This window comes from Rhipicephalus sanguineus, chromosome 8 (assembly GCF_013339695.2).
Source record: "Rhipicephalus sanguineus isolate Rsan-2018 chromosome 8, BIME_Rsan_1.4, whole genome shotgun sequence".
Classification (NCBI taxonomy): Eukaryota; Metazoa; Arthropoda; class Arachnida; order Ixodida; family Ixodidae; genus Rhipicephalus; species Rhipicephalus sanguineus.
This window is the reverse complement of record NC_051183.1, coordinates 13,573,208-13,590,264: the sequence shown is the minus strand read 5'-3', so window position 1 is coordinate 13,590,264 and position 17,057 is coordinate 13,573,208. Positions and strand designations below refer to the sequence as shown.

Here is a 17,057-nt window from a genome sequence, read left to right as displayed (position 1 = left end):
ACGTTGTTACTATACGCGTTAACGGAGAGAGAAAGAGGCTTCTGTGTTTTTAAAACCGGCGATTGTCAGTGACATCAATCTGCCGTCTCCGAAATGGTGAGCAAGTCATCGTGAATTTATTCGGGGTGTCATCGAAATAGTACACTTCACCAAAGTGTGTTATGTGCTTAATATAACGGCTCACATTCTAAAGTGTAGCCAGCGTACAGGTGCATTGAATTTCAGATTATATCAGAATCATAAATGAAGTGTGGGACAACTGGTTACCAAGCTTGCCTCGAGGGTCCGCAGCTTTGCGGGAATGACTAAACAGAACGCATTAGCGCACTTTATCGAAGTTTGTTCTGAAGACGATTTTACTTTTTGTTAGTGTATACAGAGCGGTCAGAGTACCTTGTTTCCAGTACCTCGTTCACGGACTGTGCGCTACGTTCATAGATTTGAGTGGCTTACTGTACGACGCCGTAGGTGTGCTGAATATTTTTTGTTGTTCATTTGCAGGGCCAGAATCAGTCTCAAGGTGGCAGTGGTGGAGGCGGTTCGGGTGGAGACAAGAAGGATGACAAGGTACTATTACAGATTTTACATTGAAGGGCATAATTAAGCGTGACATGTAATTGCTTTGTAGCCGGTTTCTAACGGGGATTCTGACCCGAAGTGTCAAGTTCTGCCGGAAGTCTGACTGGTAGCCTTCTCCAATCAGCCAATCAATAAATCAATCATACAGCCCTATTCGATATCAGCAACAGTTAGTGATGTCTTGAGTACAGACTAACAGCTTGAAGGCTTCGCTTGAAGTTACCTACGCCCAGAAAGGTGAAATACGTAGGGTGCTAGTCGGGCAATATAAGGAAGTGAACTTGAGGTTAAGGAAACGTTCATGTATCATAAATCTCACAGGATGTCTGTGTAATGAGGCAAAAGTGGATGCGTAAAAAGTAAACAAAAAAAAATATGCAGTTGTATGGACACTCCATAATGCCAACATTAATCATTGTAATGCAAGTTCGTCTTGAATGATAACTATGGTAATTTGGCGCCTATACATGGCTGTCTTGTTGTGTACATTTGAGCTTATAGATGGCTTGCAGTGGTATCACTGAAACCTCCTTGTTGAAGCACCAGCATAGGGGGACACAGCGTTTGCTATTTCACAGTAATGTTATCGAAACATCACAAGCGGGTTCTTTTGTTATTCACGCACAGAAGGCATTCCTGCCACATCGTTATCACATTGAAGCAGGTTAAGTGCAACTTGTTTGTCCTCAAAGCCGCCATCGTGGAATACCAGTTCAATCAGAAGCTGCAGTCATGTCCAAGCTGTCTATTCTGAGTTGGCCGTAAGCCACCATAGTTGGCTAGGTTGTGTGGTACGAATTGCGCTGCTACAAACGTATCAGCAGGAATAACGGCCCCAGACAGCCTGGGCAATGAATAGGTGGACCTACCGTTGTCAAAGGGGCCTTGTCATCCTTGGAGTGTGAGTTGCGCTGTAGTCACAAATTTTATTCATGACGCGAAAACGAAATGACACGTGGGAGTGGTAGTATGCAAAATTGTTTGTTTATCCCATGTTACAGGACAAGAAGCGCAAACACGAACCCCCGATTCCGAGCCGGGTGGGCAAGCGTAAGAAGCGCACCAGGGGACCGGAGGCTGCTAGCAAGCTCCCACTCGGTGAGTTTTCTTTTTGAAAGAAAACTAAAAAGAAAAACTTTTCCCGTCTTAGTTAATTACTCTTTCACAATACCAAGATCACCACTGTTGGTGAGCGAGAAAATGTGCAAAAAGGAAGTGCAGCTGGTAACGCCACCTTGAAATTCCCGCACTAATCACCATGACGTCATAGATTTTGATGCCATCTACCACGGCCTACGTAGTTCCTAATCAGCAAAAGTGAAGTAAATAATCCTGTGGGGGTGGGGGGGAGATTTAACATACCAAGCTTCAGGAAATGTTGTTGAGTCAATGTCACCAAGATACGAAAAATGCACTTTGAAATTCATGACGTCAAGCGCAAAGGTCTAGGTGCGAAAGTCAAAAATGGAACTTTGACCTGATTTTCTCCTCTATGAATAAATTTATTATTAGAGTACAATTTTTCAATCTAAGCCATTTCATTCTTTCACTTTAGTGTCCATTTAAACATCTTGCAGCGTATTGCAGTGATTCCAAAGTGTGCGCTAACACGAAAAAGTTCTACAAATGTTCATACACTAAAAGCTTGTTAATTTGACCCTCGTTAATTCGGAAAATCGGATAATTCAGACGCATTCCCTGGTCCCAGCCAACATATGCATTGTTTAATGGCATGAAACTTTCGTTAACTTGGTCACATTTTGCTGCAACCCGGTTAATTCAGACAATCCTTGGAGTGCGCTGAGCGTGAAGCACCTTATAGGTGCGACGCAAAAGAGCGAAAACGGCGTTTGCAGACAACGGAAACGAGACGGCACTGTCCGCATGGCTATCTTCATCGGTTAGTGACCACATTTTTGTCCACATGCTGATCCGGCACTCGGAAACTTCCTTTCTAACTTGATGCAATGCACCCGCAATGGCACAAAACTCAAACATGGCGGAAGCTGTCGAAGACGAAGGGCTTTCAGTTGCGTTCCGAATGCTGGCATAAAACTCGTTTGCTACATCTTGATGGACGAACTATCAGTTGCCGGCCATTTTACCTGTGAAATAACTATTGTCACATGTACGTGGTGGTGGTGGTGGCAGTGCATAATAAGGGAGGGGTGCAGAGCATGTTTCGGGATAATCAAACACTGGAGTCTGGTGCCGTGGTCACATTGGGAACGATGCCGCAGGATGACGAAAATTGCGGCTTTCACACTGCTCTTATGCGGAATAAGTACAAGATTTACGTATTCTTTAAAGGGACCGACAACCAACTTTTGCGGTACCCGTTTTCTTGAGTGCAACGGGAAGCTTACCTGTCAGAGCTTCTAATCACGGGGTGGTAACGCGGAGAACGCCGTAAAACATTTGTAATCAGAGTTTTTCGATCTGCAGCGATTATGCAGTCTTAATATCACATGCTGCAAACAGTGAGAGGTGAGCGCGATAGCGATTATACGCCAGCAGTGGCGACAAGTTATGCCCTAAGTATAAAACGGCAATGTTACGTTTGCAAAGCCTGCTGTGCCGCGACTACTGCTTTGTAGCCTATTAAATTATTTTACAATAGTTATAGCGTTTTTCTGGGGCTTCTTGTAGAAGTACTTTGGCCGTACACAGGTCGCTTTATCACATTTTAGTCAAGCCAAGCCAAGCTAAGCCTTCGAAAACGAAACAAATTGTAGGATACACCAGCAGTGTTGTTCTGAAGTGGTAGCAATCTTCCACAGAACAGTAAGTCAATGGCATTTTGCGAACAGTAGCGCAAACTCGCGTGCTACTCTTCAAAAGTCCGATACGACGAGAGCACGAGAGTCGAGCTACGCGGGAAACGCCGCCGGACGCCTTGCGCATGCGCCGCAGCCTCCGTTTCATTGGAAGCCACGAAAGCAGCGCCGCATCTCATGCTTTACTTCTTTTACCTTAGAAACAAACGGGATTCGACAATAACATACATATTCAAAATTTCAGCCCTCGTTCTGGTGCGTGTAAAAGCATTGCACTACGTACAACAAAGTTCTTAAGACTGCATACGTCTAGTTCATGGCGCTCGCGCTAGGCTGCGCGACATACCGGTTTTTGTTACTTTTAAACGCGATTTAAAAATATAAATCCTACTCAGATCGCGAAAAGTATTCTGGAATCTGTCACTATAATTCACGGCCTTTTCATTTCCACCAGGATCTAATCACCCGTTCTGGCCAGTTGTCGGTCCCTTTAAGAAAATGAAAGTGTATAGGTGTAACAGACGTTTGTTTATTGTTTTCTCGACACTTTCGATAATTCGGTTAATTCGGGCATTTTTTCTGGTTTCATGAAATTCGAATGAATTAGCTTTTACTGTACTTGTAGAACACTATGTGAATGTGTTTGGATGCATTGTTAAAATCGTATGACAGTGAAGAAATTTTGTACCATGCACGATGTCAGATTTAGGGGCTGTCTTAAGAGCCCCCATGATGGTCAGAATTAGTATGCTGCCCTCTATTACACCATCTGGGACAATGGAAGTGGCGTTCGGCATGTAAAACGCCAGAGATATATATTTTTAGTACACTAATATTCATAATGGTGAATGAGAGAGACGAAAGCTGCGACAGCTTCATTCAACCCAATGATTAGAATTACTTCCGGTGAAAAAATGCTTAATAAGAAAGCGGGTGGGCGTAAAAACGAGGGGCTTTCTGTCCACTTGTTTTCTTCTATGGTGCTTTTTTCGCTGGGAATTATTCTAACGCACTTAAGGGGTGCTAACACCACCTTCCGAAGGCAAGTTTACTGTGCCATACAAATCTCCTTTATACTGTGAGCAAGTGTGAAGTTCAGTAAATGCTGATAAGATTTTTTTTATTTTGACATTAAAGTCGATTTTCGCATGGCGCACCTACTGACATCGACACTGTCGGGACGTCATGCTACAGTCTCAATTCCAGTGGCTTCACATGCCAGCATTGCTAGTTGTGATGACATCAGGCACCATAACATTCAATATAGCTGCTTGCACATCGCCAACGGAGCGGCCATGGAAACGCCACGATACCTGGTGCGAGCATGTGATGAGAAGCTCATACCGTGTTGTGACATCAGGGTGCAGTAGGAACCAAGACTAGCCTTTAAATACATACTCTAATTACTTTTTCAGGGTGCACTCATGCTTAGCAGTACATTTTTCTAGGTTCTGGAGAGTTTGGCCTTTGATTTGGCACGCACACGCAAAAATAAAAGACAACTGAAAATTTTCGTGTCAGTACCCTTTTAATGCAGAGCTAACAAGGCCAGCTTTCATGTCCAAAAATATCATAACCATGATGCGAGACTATTATTGTCTCTAGCTAGTATCAAGTTCTGCCTTCTCATCCGTTTTACAGGGTTTTTTTTTCTTTTTCTTTCTCCTGTATCTTTTTTTGCGTCATTGTCTGTTGGCCTCATGTGGAAGTGCCTTCAAAAGAGAAAAAAAAAACATGGCTGATCCCTCTGTAACAGGAATCGGTATAACACGAAAGTGAAACGTGTCTTCACAGACCTAGTCGAGCGTTTGTTGTGTATTCTTTCGCCCCAAGCGCGAAGGAATGAATGCTACAGCATCAAATTGTAATGTTACGCAAAGAACTGCAAGCCGCTCGAAACTTGCAATGTGCTGCTCAAGCAGAAAGGACGCGCGGAACGAACATACACAGGGTGAGCGCGAACTGTCACAGTTGTAACTTATTTGTGTGTGAGCAGCGCGCTCCTTTCGCAAAAGCGGCCGCTGCAGTGAGCGAGGTAACCTTCGTGCTCTCAACGGAAACTTGCAGGCAGAGCTCAAGACGTACAAACCACCGAGATCACGAGATAAGCGACCGCATGAGCGACCACGCCCTGTCGAGGCGCGCGCTCATCCGTGTGGGGGACGACTTTTAAAGTGCGCTCTTCGAGCCCTTCACGCCATCTTGCTAGTGATAACGAAAACATGCTGTACCGCCGATCTCCGAGTACCGCCACCGGCAAATGGTGTACATAAATAGCTCGCCGTTAGCACAGCAGAGAACATGCCGTCTGTGGCGGAGTCGTTTCGCGCAGTGCGCTGGCGATCGAGAGGTCGTGAGTTCGACTCCCGGTGACGGAACATTTTCTTATAGTTTTTTCTTTGCCATATGTTAGTCTTTATATTTTACAACGTCATATCCGTGACGGAAATGCATCAGTGGAGCCGTGGTAGACCACGGCATAAAACACTTTCGTGTTAAAAAATTTAAACCCTCAGTTGCACTCATTGTTGTTGCCTTGGTACGGCCATCCAAAGTTATTTCGGGATTCAAGCCTGTGCTTGTGGACCAATGTGATCGACTTGCGACCTTCGGGATTGTGCAGTGACCCCCCACACACGATGCCGGCTAAAGTTGCTGAAGCAGGAGCGCATCAAGGACTACCTCCTGATGGAGGAAGAGTTCCTGCGCAACCAGGAACGCCTCAAGCCACAGGAGGAGAAGCACGAAGAAGAACGCTCCAAGGTGGGGATACACGCCACCTCTTCCATTCTGCTCTTTTTAACCCTTTCAGGCACATTCTACGAACAACCATCTCTAAATGCATCACATTTACGCACTATTTCAAGGCACTCAATATTCTATTGCAACAAAAATAACGTCAGTACGTTGATTTGTGTGTTTTGTAGTAATCAGTATTAATTAAATTGGAAATTAATATCTTTTTATCCTGAAGTCATTCATGTTCTGTTTTTGCCTAAATAGAACCATATTCCAGGCTAGACATGTGGTGCAGTTTTGTTTTAGGTTATATCCATCTCATGAAAAAAAACCATAAAAATTGTAATTTTGATGTGGCTCACGGAAAGCGGCACCTCAAACGACTCATCAAACATGGCAGTGCCTTCAGCAAAGTGATCATACGAAACAGTACACTGAAAAACGAAGTTAAATGAAGACCCATTTATTACCCAGGCGGTTCAGTTCATCCAAACCTCAGTGTATCGTGCTCTTTCATAGCCATTAGTCTACGCACCTAGCAAAAACATGTTGTGTGCACAAATGTGTACAAAGCGCCTCAATGGGTTAAACAAGTTGGGCTGTAAAAGGCACTAGTTGGGCTCCAGGGGCATTAAAGAGAAATGCTTTAATCTGACAAATTGTTCTTTGATAACTTTACTGTCGTTAATCTTGATATCATGGGTTCAATATTTAAAGGGAAGTTTCATTTCAACTCCAGCAGCATCACAGATTTCAATGTTTCTTATTCGAATTTTGACCACATTGGCGCAAAAAAATTTCTCGACGCTTGCGTGTTGTGTGACTGGCTGTCTTACAACGCATTGAAATTCTTTTTCATGGCCAAAGTATTATACTGTCGAACCCAGATACTCTATCAAATCTGAAGGGGATCATAAAACAGTTCTGTCTATGGGTAATTCGATATATGAAATACTTTATATATCGATAACATATTCAAGGGAATTTACAACTGTCTGATATACACAATAATTTGTTATACAGTAGACTCTCGTTAAATGGAACCTGATGGGACCAGGAAAATATGTTCCGTTTAACAGGTGTTCCATTTACTGAGATATCAACAGGAGTGCAAAATTCGAGTGTGAAATCAATCATAGTATTGGCAGTTGTTCCAGTTAAGCAGCGAGAGATTTCCATGTACTGAGAGTCTCTTGTATGTGGGATCAATACATGTGTGTTCGACTGTATAGGTCCTGGCAAACGCTGTCAGAATCAATGATGTCAAGTAGTGGGTGCGTTATACAAAGGCACCGCTTGTACACCGGAAATTGTGGGACTCGTGTGTTTGCCTGTGAGTGCTTACTGTTTGGCTCTCTTGTGTCCTTTGGAGGTGGACGACCTGAGAGGCAGTCCGATGTCGGTTGGCACTTTGGAGGAAATCATCGACGACAGCCACGCCATTGTCTCTACATCCGTGGGCAGTGAGCACTATGTCAGCATGCTGTCCTTCGTTGACAAAGTGAGTACGTTTACAGGTCTTCGAGTAGCCGCATTTCTTCACCCTAGGGAGCTGAATGTTTTACAGCGAAAGCTGTTATGAGAGTGCGACGACAATCTATTTTAGTGGCGTAGTTGCCTACCGCCACCAATGTCCGTAACAGCTATCATGCACAATGAGAAAAAAAAAAACGGGGTTTGAGTGGGACTTGAACCCAGGTACTCTGCGTGGTAGTCGAGTACTCCACCACAGAGCCACGCCAGTGCTTGAAACTCCTTGGCAAAAAGACCCTATGCAGGCGCCACGTCGGACTAGGAATCTCGTTAGCAGATGTAATATACACCAGAGCACGCCTGTCTTGCACCCAGGCTGCTGACGAGCCGAGCGGATACTCTCGCACCCAGACGCCGGGCTGAGCGGGCTGCCAAGGCGCGCGCAGGCTGCACCAAGTAAACAGGGCAAGCTGCAGTTCTGAGGCTTTGAAGTGCGAAAAAGTACCCGTTAACGCCGCTTCAGCGTATAAGAGCTCGTCTGGGCACTACTGCGTCGTCTTTGGATGCCAAAACAAGCAGCGCAACAAGAGGATATTAGTGTTGTCTGCGACGAATACGTCGCGCCACGGAAATAGTGCCGGTGCGGTGTTTTCAGCTTCGCCGCGAGTGGATAACTGTGATTCAAGCAAAAAAACTAGGAGCCGAGTGAAAATGCGCGAGTAAGTACACTAACTGCGTGTATTCTGTAGTGTGATGCCCACCTATTTCATTTTGCGAACCTAATTTGCATGACACGCAGCTGGGTTGAAGGCAGGCGCGAGCTTTGTGTGGAGGTGCACTTCATACCTTTGAGCGTTTCCTTTGACGAAAATGTAGTGCAAGGTAGTGCTTTCAAGCACAAGCAATCAGCATGCTTTGCCACTTTCAACGTAGTATTAAGGGGAGACGCGGGTCGAAAAATCGCGTTTTTTCCGGAAATTTTCACTTTTTTGTTTTCAGTCGTATTAGATTCTTTAAACATTCATGTTTACCAGAAATAAATTTCAATCAGTAATTCGTGTCAGAAGTTACTGAAAAATGCGCTCAAGTAAGCCCCGGAGACCTAGAAAATCGCTGAAATCTGCCGAAATCGACGTTTTCCCGGCCCCGGTATCTCGAGGCAGCGGCACCGTGCGCCATTTGTAATCACTGAGGCGGGTAGAGTTGTCCATGCTCTCTCGAAAACAGGTTCGGAAAGTCTCGTCCGGAAAGAAAAAAATACTATAAAAAAGCCTTTTTTGAACGCCCCTGCGTGCCGTTTGAATCGCGCGGCGCGTCACGTGGTGCCGTAGCGAGCGCGCCATTGGCTAGCGCAGCGCCCGCTTGTCCCTTCGGCCCCGCGCTGCATCGCAAGCTGAACTTCGCAAGGATTTATTCAATTAGTTACGCGATGAATCCTGCCAGAAAGCAGGTGTACAAAGTGAAAAAGTACCGGACGATAAACAAGTATGTGGGAAAACGTCGTAAAGTGCGTCGTCAGACTGCGGCAAAGGTGAACGGCCCGGAGAGGTCTAGGCCTAACCCCAGCGTCGGCAACGATCGCGACAGTGACTTCGCCGGCGGCCTCGACGCTGCCACAAACTTCGTCAGCGCCTCACAAAAAAAACTGGAGTTTTTTGAGAAGAACCAAAGGCATGCGCGTGATGGCGTATCATCAGCAGTGCTGTGCGACATCGATGCGATGACGGCACTTGTGGGCGGAGCGGAGTGCCCGTCTTGCCGTGAACACAAACTTGTTGTTCGCGAGGTGGCAGAACGGCGCAAAGGACTGTCGTCCTGTCTCGAGTTGTGGTGTGAGAACAGTGAGTGCGCGTCTGGTGTTCTCTCTTCGACACATACGTCGAGGCGTGTTGCCTCCGGCGAAGCCGCAGCAGCATCTGACGACTGCGCGGAGGTCAGAACGCTGCTGAGTCTCTCAACAGCAAGGTGTGGCTGCTGTGCCCAAAAACAAAGTTTGCTTCCCGAAGTGCTGTGGAGACTGCCACAGCCATTGCTGTGCTCTGGTATAACCGGGGCCATGCAAGCTTCGAGGTGGTCCTGGAGGAGCTTGGTGTTCTACCACCAGCAAGCTTGATCACCCTGGGGGACTACAGCGACAAGAGGCGCATTCAGAAGATGAATGCCCAACAGACTGCTGAGGCGAGGGCTCACCGCCGCGCATCGGCCACGAGAGCTCGCCTACAGGACTCCGCTCGGAAGGACCGCGAAGGAGTTACATACAGTGCAGGTGAATTCTAGTCACCGTGGCCAGCTCCTGGACATACTGCCTGTGCATTGAACACACTTTTGAGTGTTTGCAAGTGCACCCTAATTAGTAAACGTGTTTCAAACTTTCAAACGTGTTTTTCTCATTTTGAAATTTTTGGCCACGGTCACATTTCACTCACATAGTTTCATCCCCTTAAAATTGTCCTATTGCGATGAAACTTGGCACACACATTGTTCAAGGTGTGTAGAGTGCCGTTATCTATTCTGATTTATGATACATAGCCATTATCAATAAAAACATACCAAGAAATGATACAAGGAACCCTGAAAAAAAGAAGTTTGGCAGATCTGTTCATTTTTTGTAGTAACAGCTTTTTTTTCTCATAATTTTAACCTCTTAAATGCACACAGTAGTTCATGACAAGCATAATAAGCTATTACACAAACATCTACACAAAAGTTTTGATGTCGAAAAAGCGAGAGTAAAAATACCTTTGTTTTGCTATTGCATGTATAATAACTTTAAAAGTAATGAGGCCACACAAAATCTGATAACAGTTTTGGAATCTACAAGAAAAAATATATCTGTGGCTAAATTTTGGAAACCCTAACTTGAAAACTAAAGAAAAAGTGTTTTCGAGTAGCATCTCCCCTTAAGCTTTAGTGTTTTTGATGGCATTCACGCCTTTGAGATTTCGTCTTCAAAAAGCAATAAATGGCACGGTGCTCCTCAACAGCTGGCCAGAATTTCGTGCTTTCATTTCAGTGTTTGATGTCCACAAATTTATTTGGACACGAGGCATCCAGTTGCACATAATACATATATTGGCACGTAAGTAAACAGTACTCGCGCCAATGTCCTTTACATTGCAGGCGTAGCTAACCGACTTAACTAAGAGTAGCACAGTTTCGCTTGTAAAGCACCATCGTTACAAGAATAAAATCGCGCAGGTAGCTACCAAAAGGGATTGCTGAACAATACTGCAGGTTATACTGGTTATACTCTTTGATAGCACGCTTTTGTGAGGAAGACGCATTATTGTAAGAGTGCTCGTGAAACAAAAATTACGTTCTGCGAAACTACCCGTAAAGCGTACTCTAATTATTACGCGATGCATGCTGAAATGATGAGCTTTCACAAATCTTTGTGCACAACTTGTAATATGGGGGAACAAAACATCGTTTCACTCTTTCGCGAGCTGCACTGCAATTTCGATTGACGCGTACTACAGCGAGAACGTTTTTTTTTTACAAATGTAACAGTGTACGTATCTGACGAGGTTGCTTCCGCAGCCCACTCAGGAGTCAGCACGTACTGTATTGGCGGCGAGAACATACCGTGGCGCCGTCTGCCGGAATCTCTCTGTGACGTAGAAAACGGCATCACGCGGTACCGAGTGCGCGGAGTGTTCGACGTCTCGACGTCGCCAGTGTTCAGCCGCGGTTTTTCTCGTTTTGGAAGCGTTGAATGCACATGTATTAGCTGTGAAGCAATCAGTGTGTTTGCCAGCAAAGGTTTTTCGTGAGCCAACGCGCTGTCATCGTCGCGTCGCGCACTCTCGACGGAGCGAGTGCGTGCGGAGCCTTGGACACCGAACGTGAAGAGGCCACTCTTGTAAAAGGTGAGTTATGTAATTTACCTAATAATCTGTAACTCGAAGCATCCTCGCACTCGTGTACATTTATGTTTACTGAGGCAAGCGCGATATCGCGCACCTATCTCTTGCTTTTGCGTAGAAGTTGCGCGGCCGAGAGGTACCGTTTCGATCGGCGCGGACTGCCGCGCACAATTCACGGCAATGCCTTGCCCTTGTTTTCAGCGCGTAATCAAATGGCCGAGTGCAAACGATGCTTCAACATTGGTTATTACGTTCGCGAGATCTTTCGTAAAGGTAGCCATAAGTTATTTTGCCGCAATAACAGTAATGTCCACAACGCTCGTGGTGAGTGCGGCTCACCCCTTTAGCCAGAACTGTTGCCGGACGAGGATTTATAACAGATATATTTTAATAATGTGGAAGTTCAACCGCATATATTGTTGTCTCCTTTATTCATGCTTCCGCTTCGTGTGCTTCTCTGCGAGGGGTACATTGAATGATGTGATATCATGTCAGCACGTGTGAATCGCTTGTTCGACTACTACTTACAATTACCGTATCTCGTTTTCAGTCACTCTGCCGGTCTCTGGCATCAACGAGTTCGTTGACCAGCAGTTCAGCACATCGCGGCTACCGTATTTATTCGAATATAGGTCGACCTTTTTTTCTCGAAAATGTTGCCCATAATCAGCTATCGACCTATATTCGTGACCAAAGAATCTCGACCTATATTCGCGATCAAAGCGACCAAAAGCACCGCACCTATGGCGTTCACTGCCGCGCCTGCTGTTCTTCAAGCAGTTCCTGCTACATACGCACATTATATACCATAAAATCTGGTATAAAAACCGTACCCGTGCGCCTTTTCCGACTAAGTAACTAAGAAAAAAAAGTTATTTGTGCAATAGCTGCACACCGCCTTTTCAAAGCCCCCGCGAAATGCAGCCGCTCCGCCATGTTTGCGCTGGAACCCGTGATTTCCCTAGGTAGGCCGTGAAGTCCCTAGCCCCCTAGCCGTGCTGCCTGCCGACGCGCAGCCGCACTGGCACTGGCCTAAGGCCTCACTCTTTGTTGTTCGATCTGGCGTGACGGTTCGCATTTGCAAATGCGCGGTTGGACGGTGTCACGTCGGTAGAGCTACACAGCTGACTTCAAGCGTCAAGTGATACTTTTTGCCGAGAATTCCAGCAATTGTGCCGCTCAGCGTGAGTTCGACGTAAAAGTTGATTAGGGGTTGGCGGAAGCAGCGGGACCGACTGTTCGCGTGCAATGGATAGCGTCGTGCTTTTCGCGGCCCAGCAACTGCCAGGCATGACACTCTTGAAAAAGAACTGAGGCTCCGGGCGTCAAGGAGGCCCCGCAGAAGGCCAACAGACCTGGTCGTCATACCTAGCGGTATGACGTCCCGGCTACATTAAGGACCGGGTGGCGAAGAGTTACAAAGAGTGGCTTGAAGGAGGATGCTGCAATGACACCGACGGGACGCCGCGAGAAGGGCTTCCCTCAATGAAGTTGCGACGTGGGTGAAAGACGCGCGGAAAGACTTGCCAGCGGAAATTATCGTGACTGGCTTTAAAAAGTGCTGCATTTCCAACGCAATCGATGGCAGCGAAGTCGACGTCATTTCGGATGCCGAGGATGCCTGCGAAGAATCCGACAACCTTCCTTGCACATCTGACGAACATGACACTCCCGGCAGCGACTAGGGCGCTAAGTTAATTGTAAATAAAGGTGTGCTATGTTTCAATTTTCCTGTTTTTCCTGTTTCTAAAAAACATGGGTCGACCTATTTTCGAATATTTTTTTTTTATTTCTCGTAGAGCGCTATAAGTAGGGGTCGACCTATATTCGTGCCCGACCTATTTTCGAATAAATACGGTACTAACGGAAGGAGAGGCAGTCTACGAGGCCGACCACCTACGAATATGCAGCGTAAAAGAACAACATCGAAATAAAGTCACTCTCGCCGCCCTTGTGCCGAGCGCCTCCGGCGACGCTCGGTGTGTTGTGGACGGTCCAGGGGCCGGGCAGGAAGGTTTTGCGACGGCACTGCTTCGGAAACCAGGCACCGTATTTTCCAGCCTGGCGTGAATAAACGTCGTAAATTCATGTGTGTACAGTCACGCAAATTCTCACGTAGTACTTACCGAACATTTTAGCTCCAACGCAGTGCACAAATATTCTTCGCGAAAGTGCTTGCTACACACGTGATAATGGATGCTGGGTTGCTTCCCCATTTTAAGCTTTATCAACCACACATCTCGCTGCTTCTTGGTTTTGGGATATGCGTGGAAACTCACACCGGTCTCGGTCAACTACGTTCGGCACAGAGCAATAGACCACGCTGAAGAAAAAACAAAACTTCAACCTCGGGCATGAGATGCAGCGAGCAGCGTTGGCAAAGCTTTCGGCGGCAAAGGAGAGTCACGTGATGGCGTTTACCACGTCATAGCGATAGCAGCGCCGGTCTCTCCTGTGGTGGCTCTCTAGGCCAATACATTGTGGACTTGCATGAGCAAGATGTTCTTGATGTTCCAATAAAATCAGCGAAAATGTCCAGGCTAGAAAAGGCGCAAAACACGCTCTCCGACGGGCTGAGTTTCGGGAGTTTCACGTTTGCTCTGTGTAGCGTCTGCTGGGGTGGCAGCCCGCGCATGTTGTTTCGTCGCGTGTGCGATAGATGGCGCGACGCGCGATGCAAATATGGCGATGCGCATGGAATTCGCTGTGTTCTGGTCAATAGCGTGGCAGAAGAGTAAAACGACACCAGGCGTCCCACAATGTGAATGGCATAACGAGTGGTTGGTTTAAAGCTTGCCACTCATTACAAAGGGCTCAGTCGTAATTCTTCGTCGTCATCAGACACAGCATCAATAAAGTGCACACACTGCCTCACAGATATGTAGCAGGTACCTCGCTTCTCCGCAGAATGATCAATATTGGCACAGTGGGTACTTTCCTACGTAAAATTGTGATGGTTTATGGCGTAGTGGGTCCCTTGCAACTGTACTTGCGGTAGTCGCGCCAAATGATTTAACAACACACTGTAGAAAGGTCACTCCTCGAGCTTTTGCTGTGACTCTGCTGCATGTTTTGCACAGGCATGACGTTTTTCCTTGATATCTGAACTAAGTAATTTTGCTTCTAGAAGATAGCACTTCTTGCAAAAAGGTTTCCTGATGCGTAGCATGCGGTGGATAGTCATATCGATCAGACTGTGCCACTGAGAGGCATGCTGTTCTTGTGTCCGAGGATCCCCAGTAGCAAAGCTTTGGTTTGAGCTAGTTAGTCATTCATACTTATGCAAACATCTACGCATGAAGCAGACGAGGACAAAGAACGCTGTAGGCAGGGCAGGTACCAAGTACCAGCCAATTTTATTCGTTGCCGAATAAGATTTATTGGTTGGTCCATTTTGGTTGGTCATTTGCCCATTGTATAGATACTATCTTACAGAAGATTGTGAGCATGCACATGTCCGAGCTTTCAACATTTTGGTGATGGTGATGGTGCGCACGTTCCGATGGTGTGGTTGTGTATATATATGCTTTCATTCGGCAACGAATAAAACCAGTTGGTAGTTGGCACCTGTCATGTCAGCTGTGTTCTTCAGACACAAAATAACTCCAGATACAAAATAAATGCTGGGTAGCACACTATACTCACAGAATGAAACAATTTTGAATTTAGGACACTCAACGAGTGGAGTTTTCTGAGAGTACAAGGTTGTACTGTTTTGCGTATTATAGTGAAATGTGAAACTGACTTCACATATGTCTCAGAGCACTTGAGTCACAGTCATAGCATGTGCGGCAAAACTTCACTGATGCAAAACTAACTGGAGACGGCATAAATAAAAGTATGCACATTATGCGAGAACGGCTCATTTTGCTTGCTCATTTTTGCAGGACCAACTGGAGCCCGGCTGTTCTGTGCTGCTCAACCACAAGGTTCATGCTGTGGTGGGCGTGCTTTCAGACGACGCAGACCCCATGGTGGCCGTCATGAAGCTGGAGAAAGCACCCCAGGAGACATACGCCGACATCGGCGGGCTTGACCAGCAGATTCAGGTAAGCAATTCAGGAGCCCTTGCCCTATTGCAAAAATGGGGTTAAGAAAAACCTGGCATTTGCGTGCCCGGCATACTACCTTTCTGTCTGTATTTCTTTCTTTCTACCGCATTGGGCACTGCTCCCTCCTAACTTTTCCCATCCTCCATGCGGAGAATTTGACCTTGATCCACATGCTTGGCAGTGCAACACTTCAATGGTCATGCGTTCATATCCACCTAACAAAATGTCGCAGTGTGAAATTACAAGGCACCTCGATAAAAGGTCAGATTGCCACATCAGAAACGGCCGATTGCCAGCAAGCACATGATCGAGCGAGCATCAGTTATTGGTAAACGGCGCATACAAATACGCATGTCACTGGCACACCATTGAGGGCCGCATTTCCTTGCGCTCGCGGGCACCGGGTTTTTCGCGTGCAACGCCGCATGATGCCACCGAATTCCGTGAGTTATAACAAGCTTTGCTCAAAAAAGGAAGTAGCCTCGGAGAATTTGGTATCTTGTTTCTTACAAAAAGCAGATTGCGACGGCGTGTTCACAGCAGCCACGGCAGTGTGAGAAAGGGCAGAAGGCTATCGAATAGGGGTGTGCAAATAGTGAAATTTCATCTCGAATCGAACCGAATAGTGCCGAATAATGGCCAAAAAAATTGAATATCGAATATAAAAGATTTTATTGAGAATTAAAAGAAAGAACAAAGGAATGAAATCTGTTCATGTCTTCGAGCACATAACGCGGTGAGTGACTTCTACCGAAATCTACCAATAGTCATGCAGAAACACGAGCTGTTCCACATGACCTGGCTTCAGGCTCTCTCGCCTTGATGTTACAATGTTTCCTGCAGTTGAAAACATGTGCTCACTGGGCATCTCAGTAGCAGGGATGGGAAGGTATCGCAAAGCAGTTTTGGCGATACCTGGATAAAATGCAGCTCCATGCGCTTTCCAGTATTTCAAAGGATCATCCTTCCTTGGGTTCAGGGGCTCATTGAAGTATTTTTGAACCTCTTGACTACAGTAGAACCCCGCTGATACGTTTTTGAAGGGACCGTAGGAAATAAACGTAAGAGACGGGAAACGTAAGAGCCGAAAAACAGGAAAAACGGCAAAATATTTAGTGGTACAGAATTTTATTTCAATTCTTACGAGCAGCACGAAAATTGGCGCGCTCAGCCGCGATCTAGTCGATGGATAGAAACGCGGAGCTTACGACGGCCTCATCCACAGAAATGTAATCAACGGATGTGATTTTTTTAAAACCAACAGCTGTAGGCATGAAAGAACTAAGCACACGCAATCACGACCGGTGCGGCGAGTCCGACCACGAACCGCACGCACGACCATGCAAGCTCCAACCAGCTCGAACTCCTCCCGCTCTCCGACAAATAACGATGATGATGAGTCTACGCCAACGCGATGGCAGAAGTGAATGCCAATCTCGAAGGCCTTGCTTTTGCAAGCAGTTACGTCATACACGCCATGTTTGTGCAATGCAAATCTCAAAGGCTATGCTTTTGTCAATAGTAAATGCCAATCTCGAAGGCCTTGCTTTCGCGAGCAGTTACATCATAGA

The 17,057-nt window shown here is 46.2% G+C and overlaps 1 protein-coding gene across 1 annotated transcript in view; it reads left to right on the top strand.

The window, feature by feature from the left end:
* The first annotated feature begins 51 nt into the window (after positions 1–51).
* The window catches only part of LOC119401403 (26S proteasome regulatory subunit 4), a 32,462-nt gene continuing 15,456 nt past the window's right edge, over positions 52–17,057 (top strand). The window contains exons 1-6 of the mRNA XM_037668180.2: positions 52–96; positions 502–567; positions 1,581–1,677; positions 5,980–6,119; positions 7,468–7,596; positions 15,322–15,483. Of these exons, the coding sequence (XP_037524108.1) occupies positions 94–96; positions 502–567; positions 1,581–1,677; positions 5,980–6,119; positions 7,468–7,596; positions 15,322–15,483 (597 nt within the window). The 5' untranslated portion in view covers positions 52–93. The remainder of the gene's footprint in view (positions 97–501; positions 568–1,580; positions 1,678–5,979; positions 6,120–7,467; positions 7,597–15,321; positions 15,484–17,057) is intronic.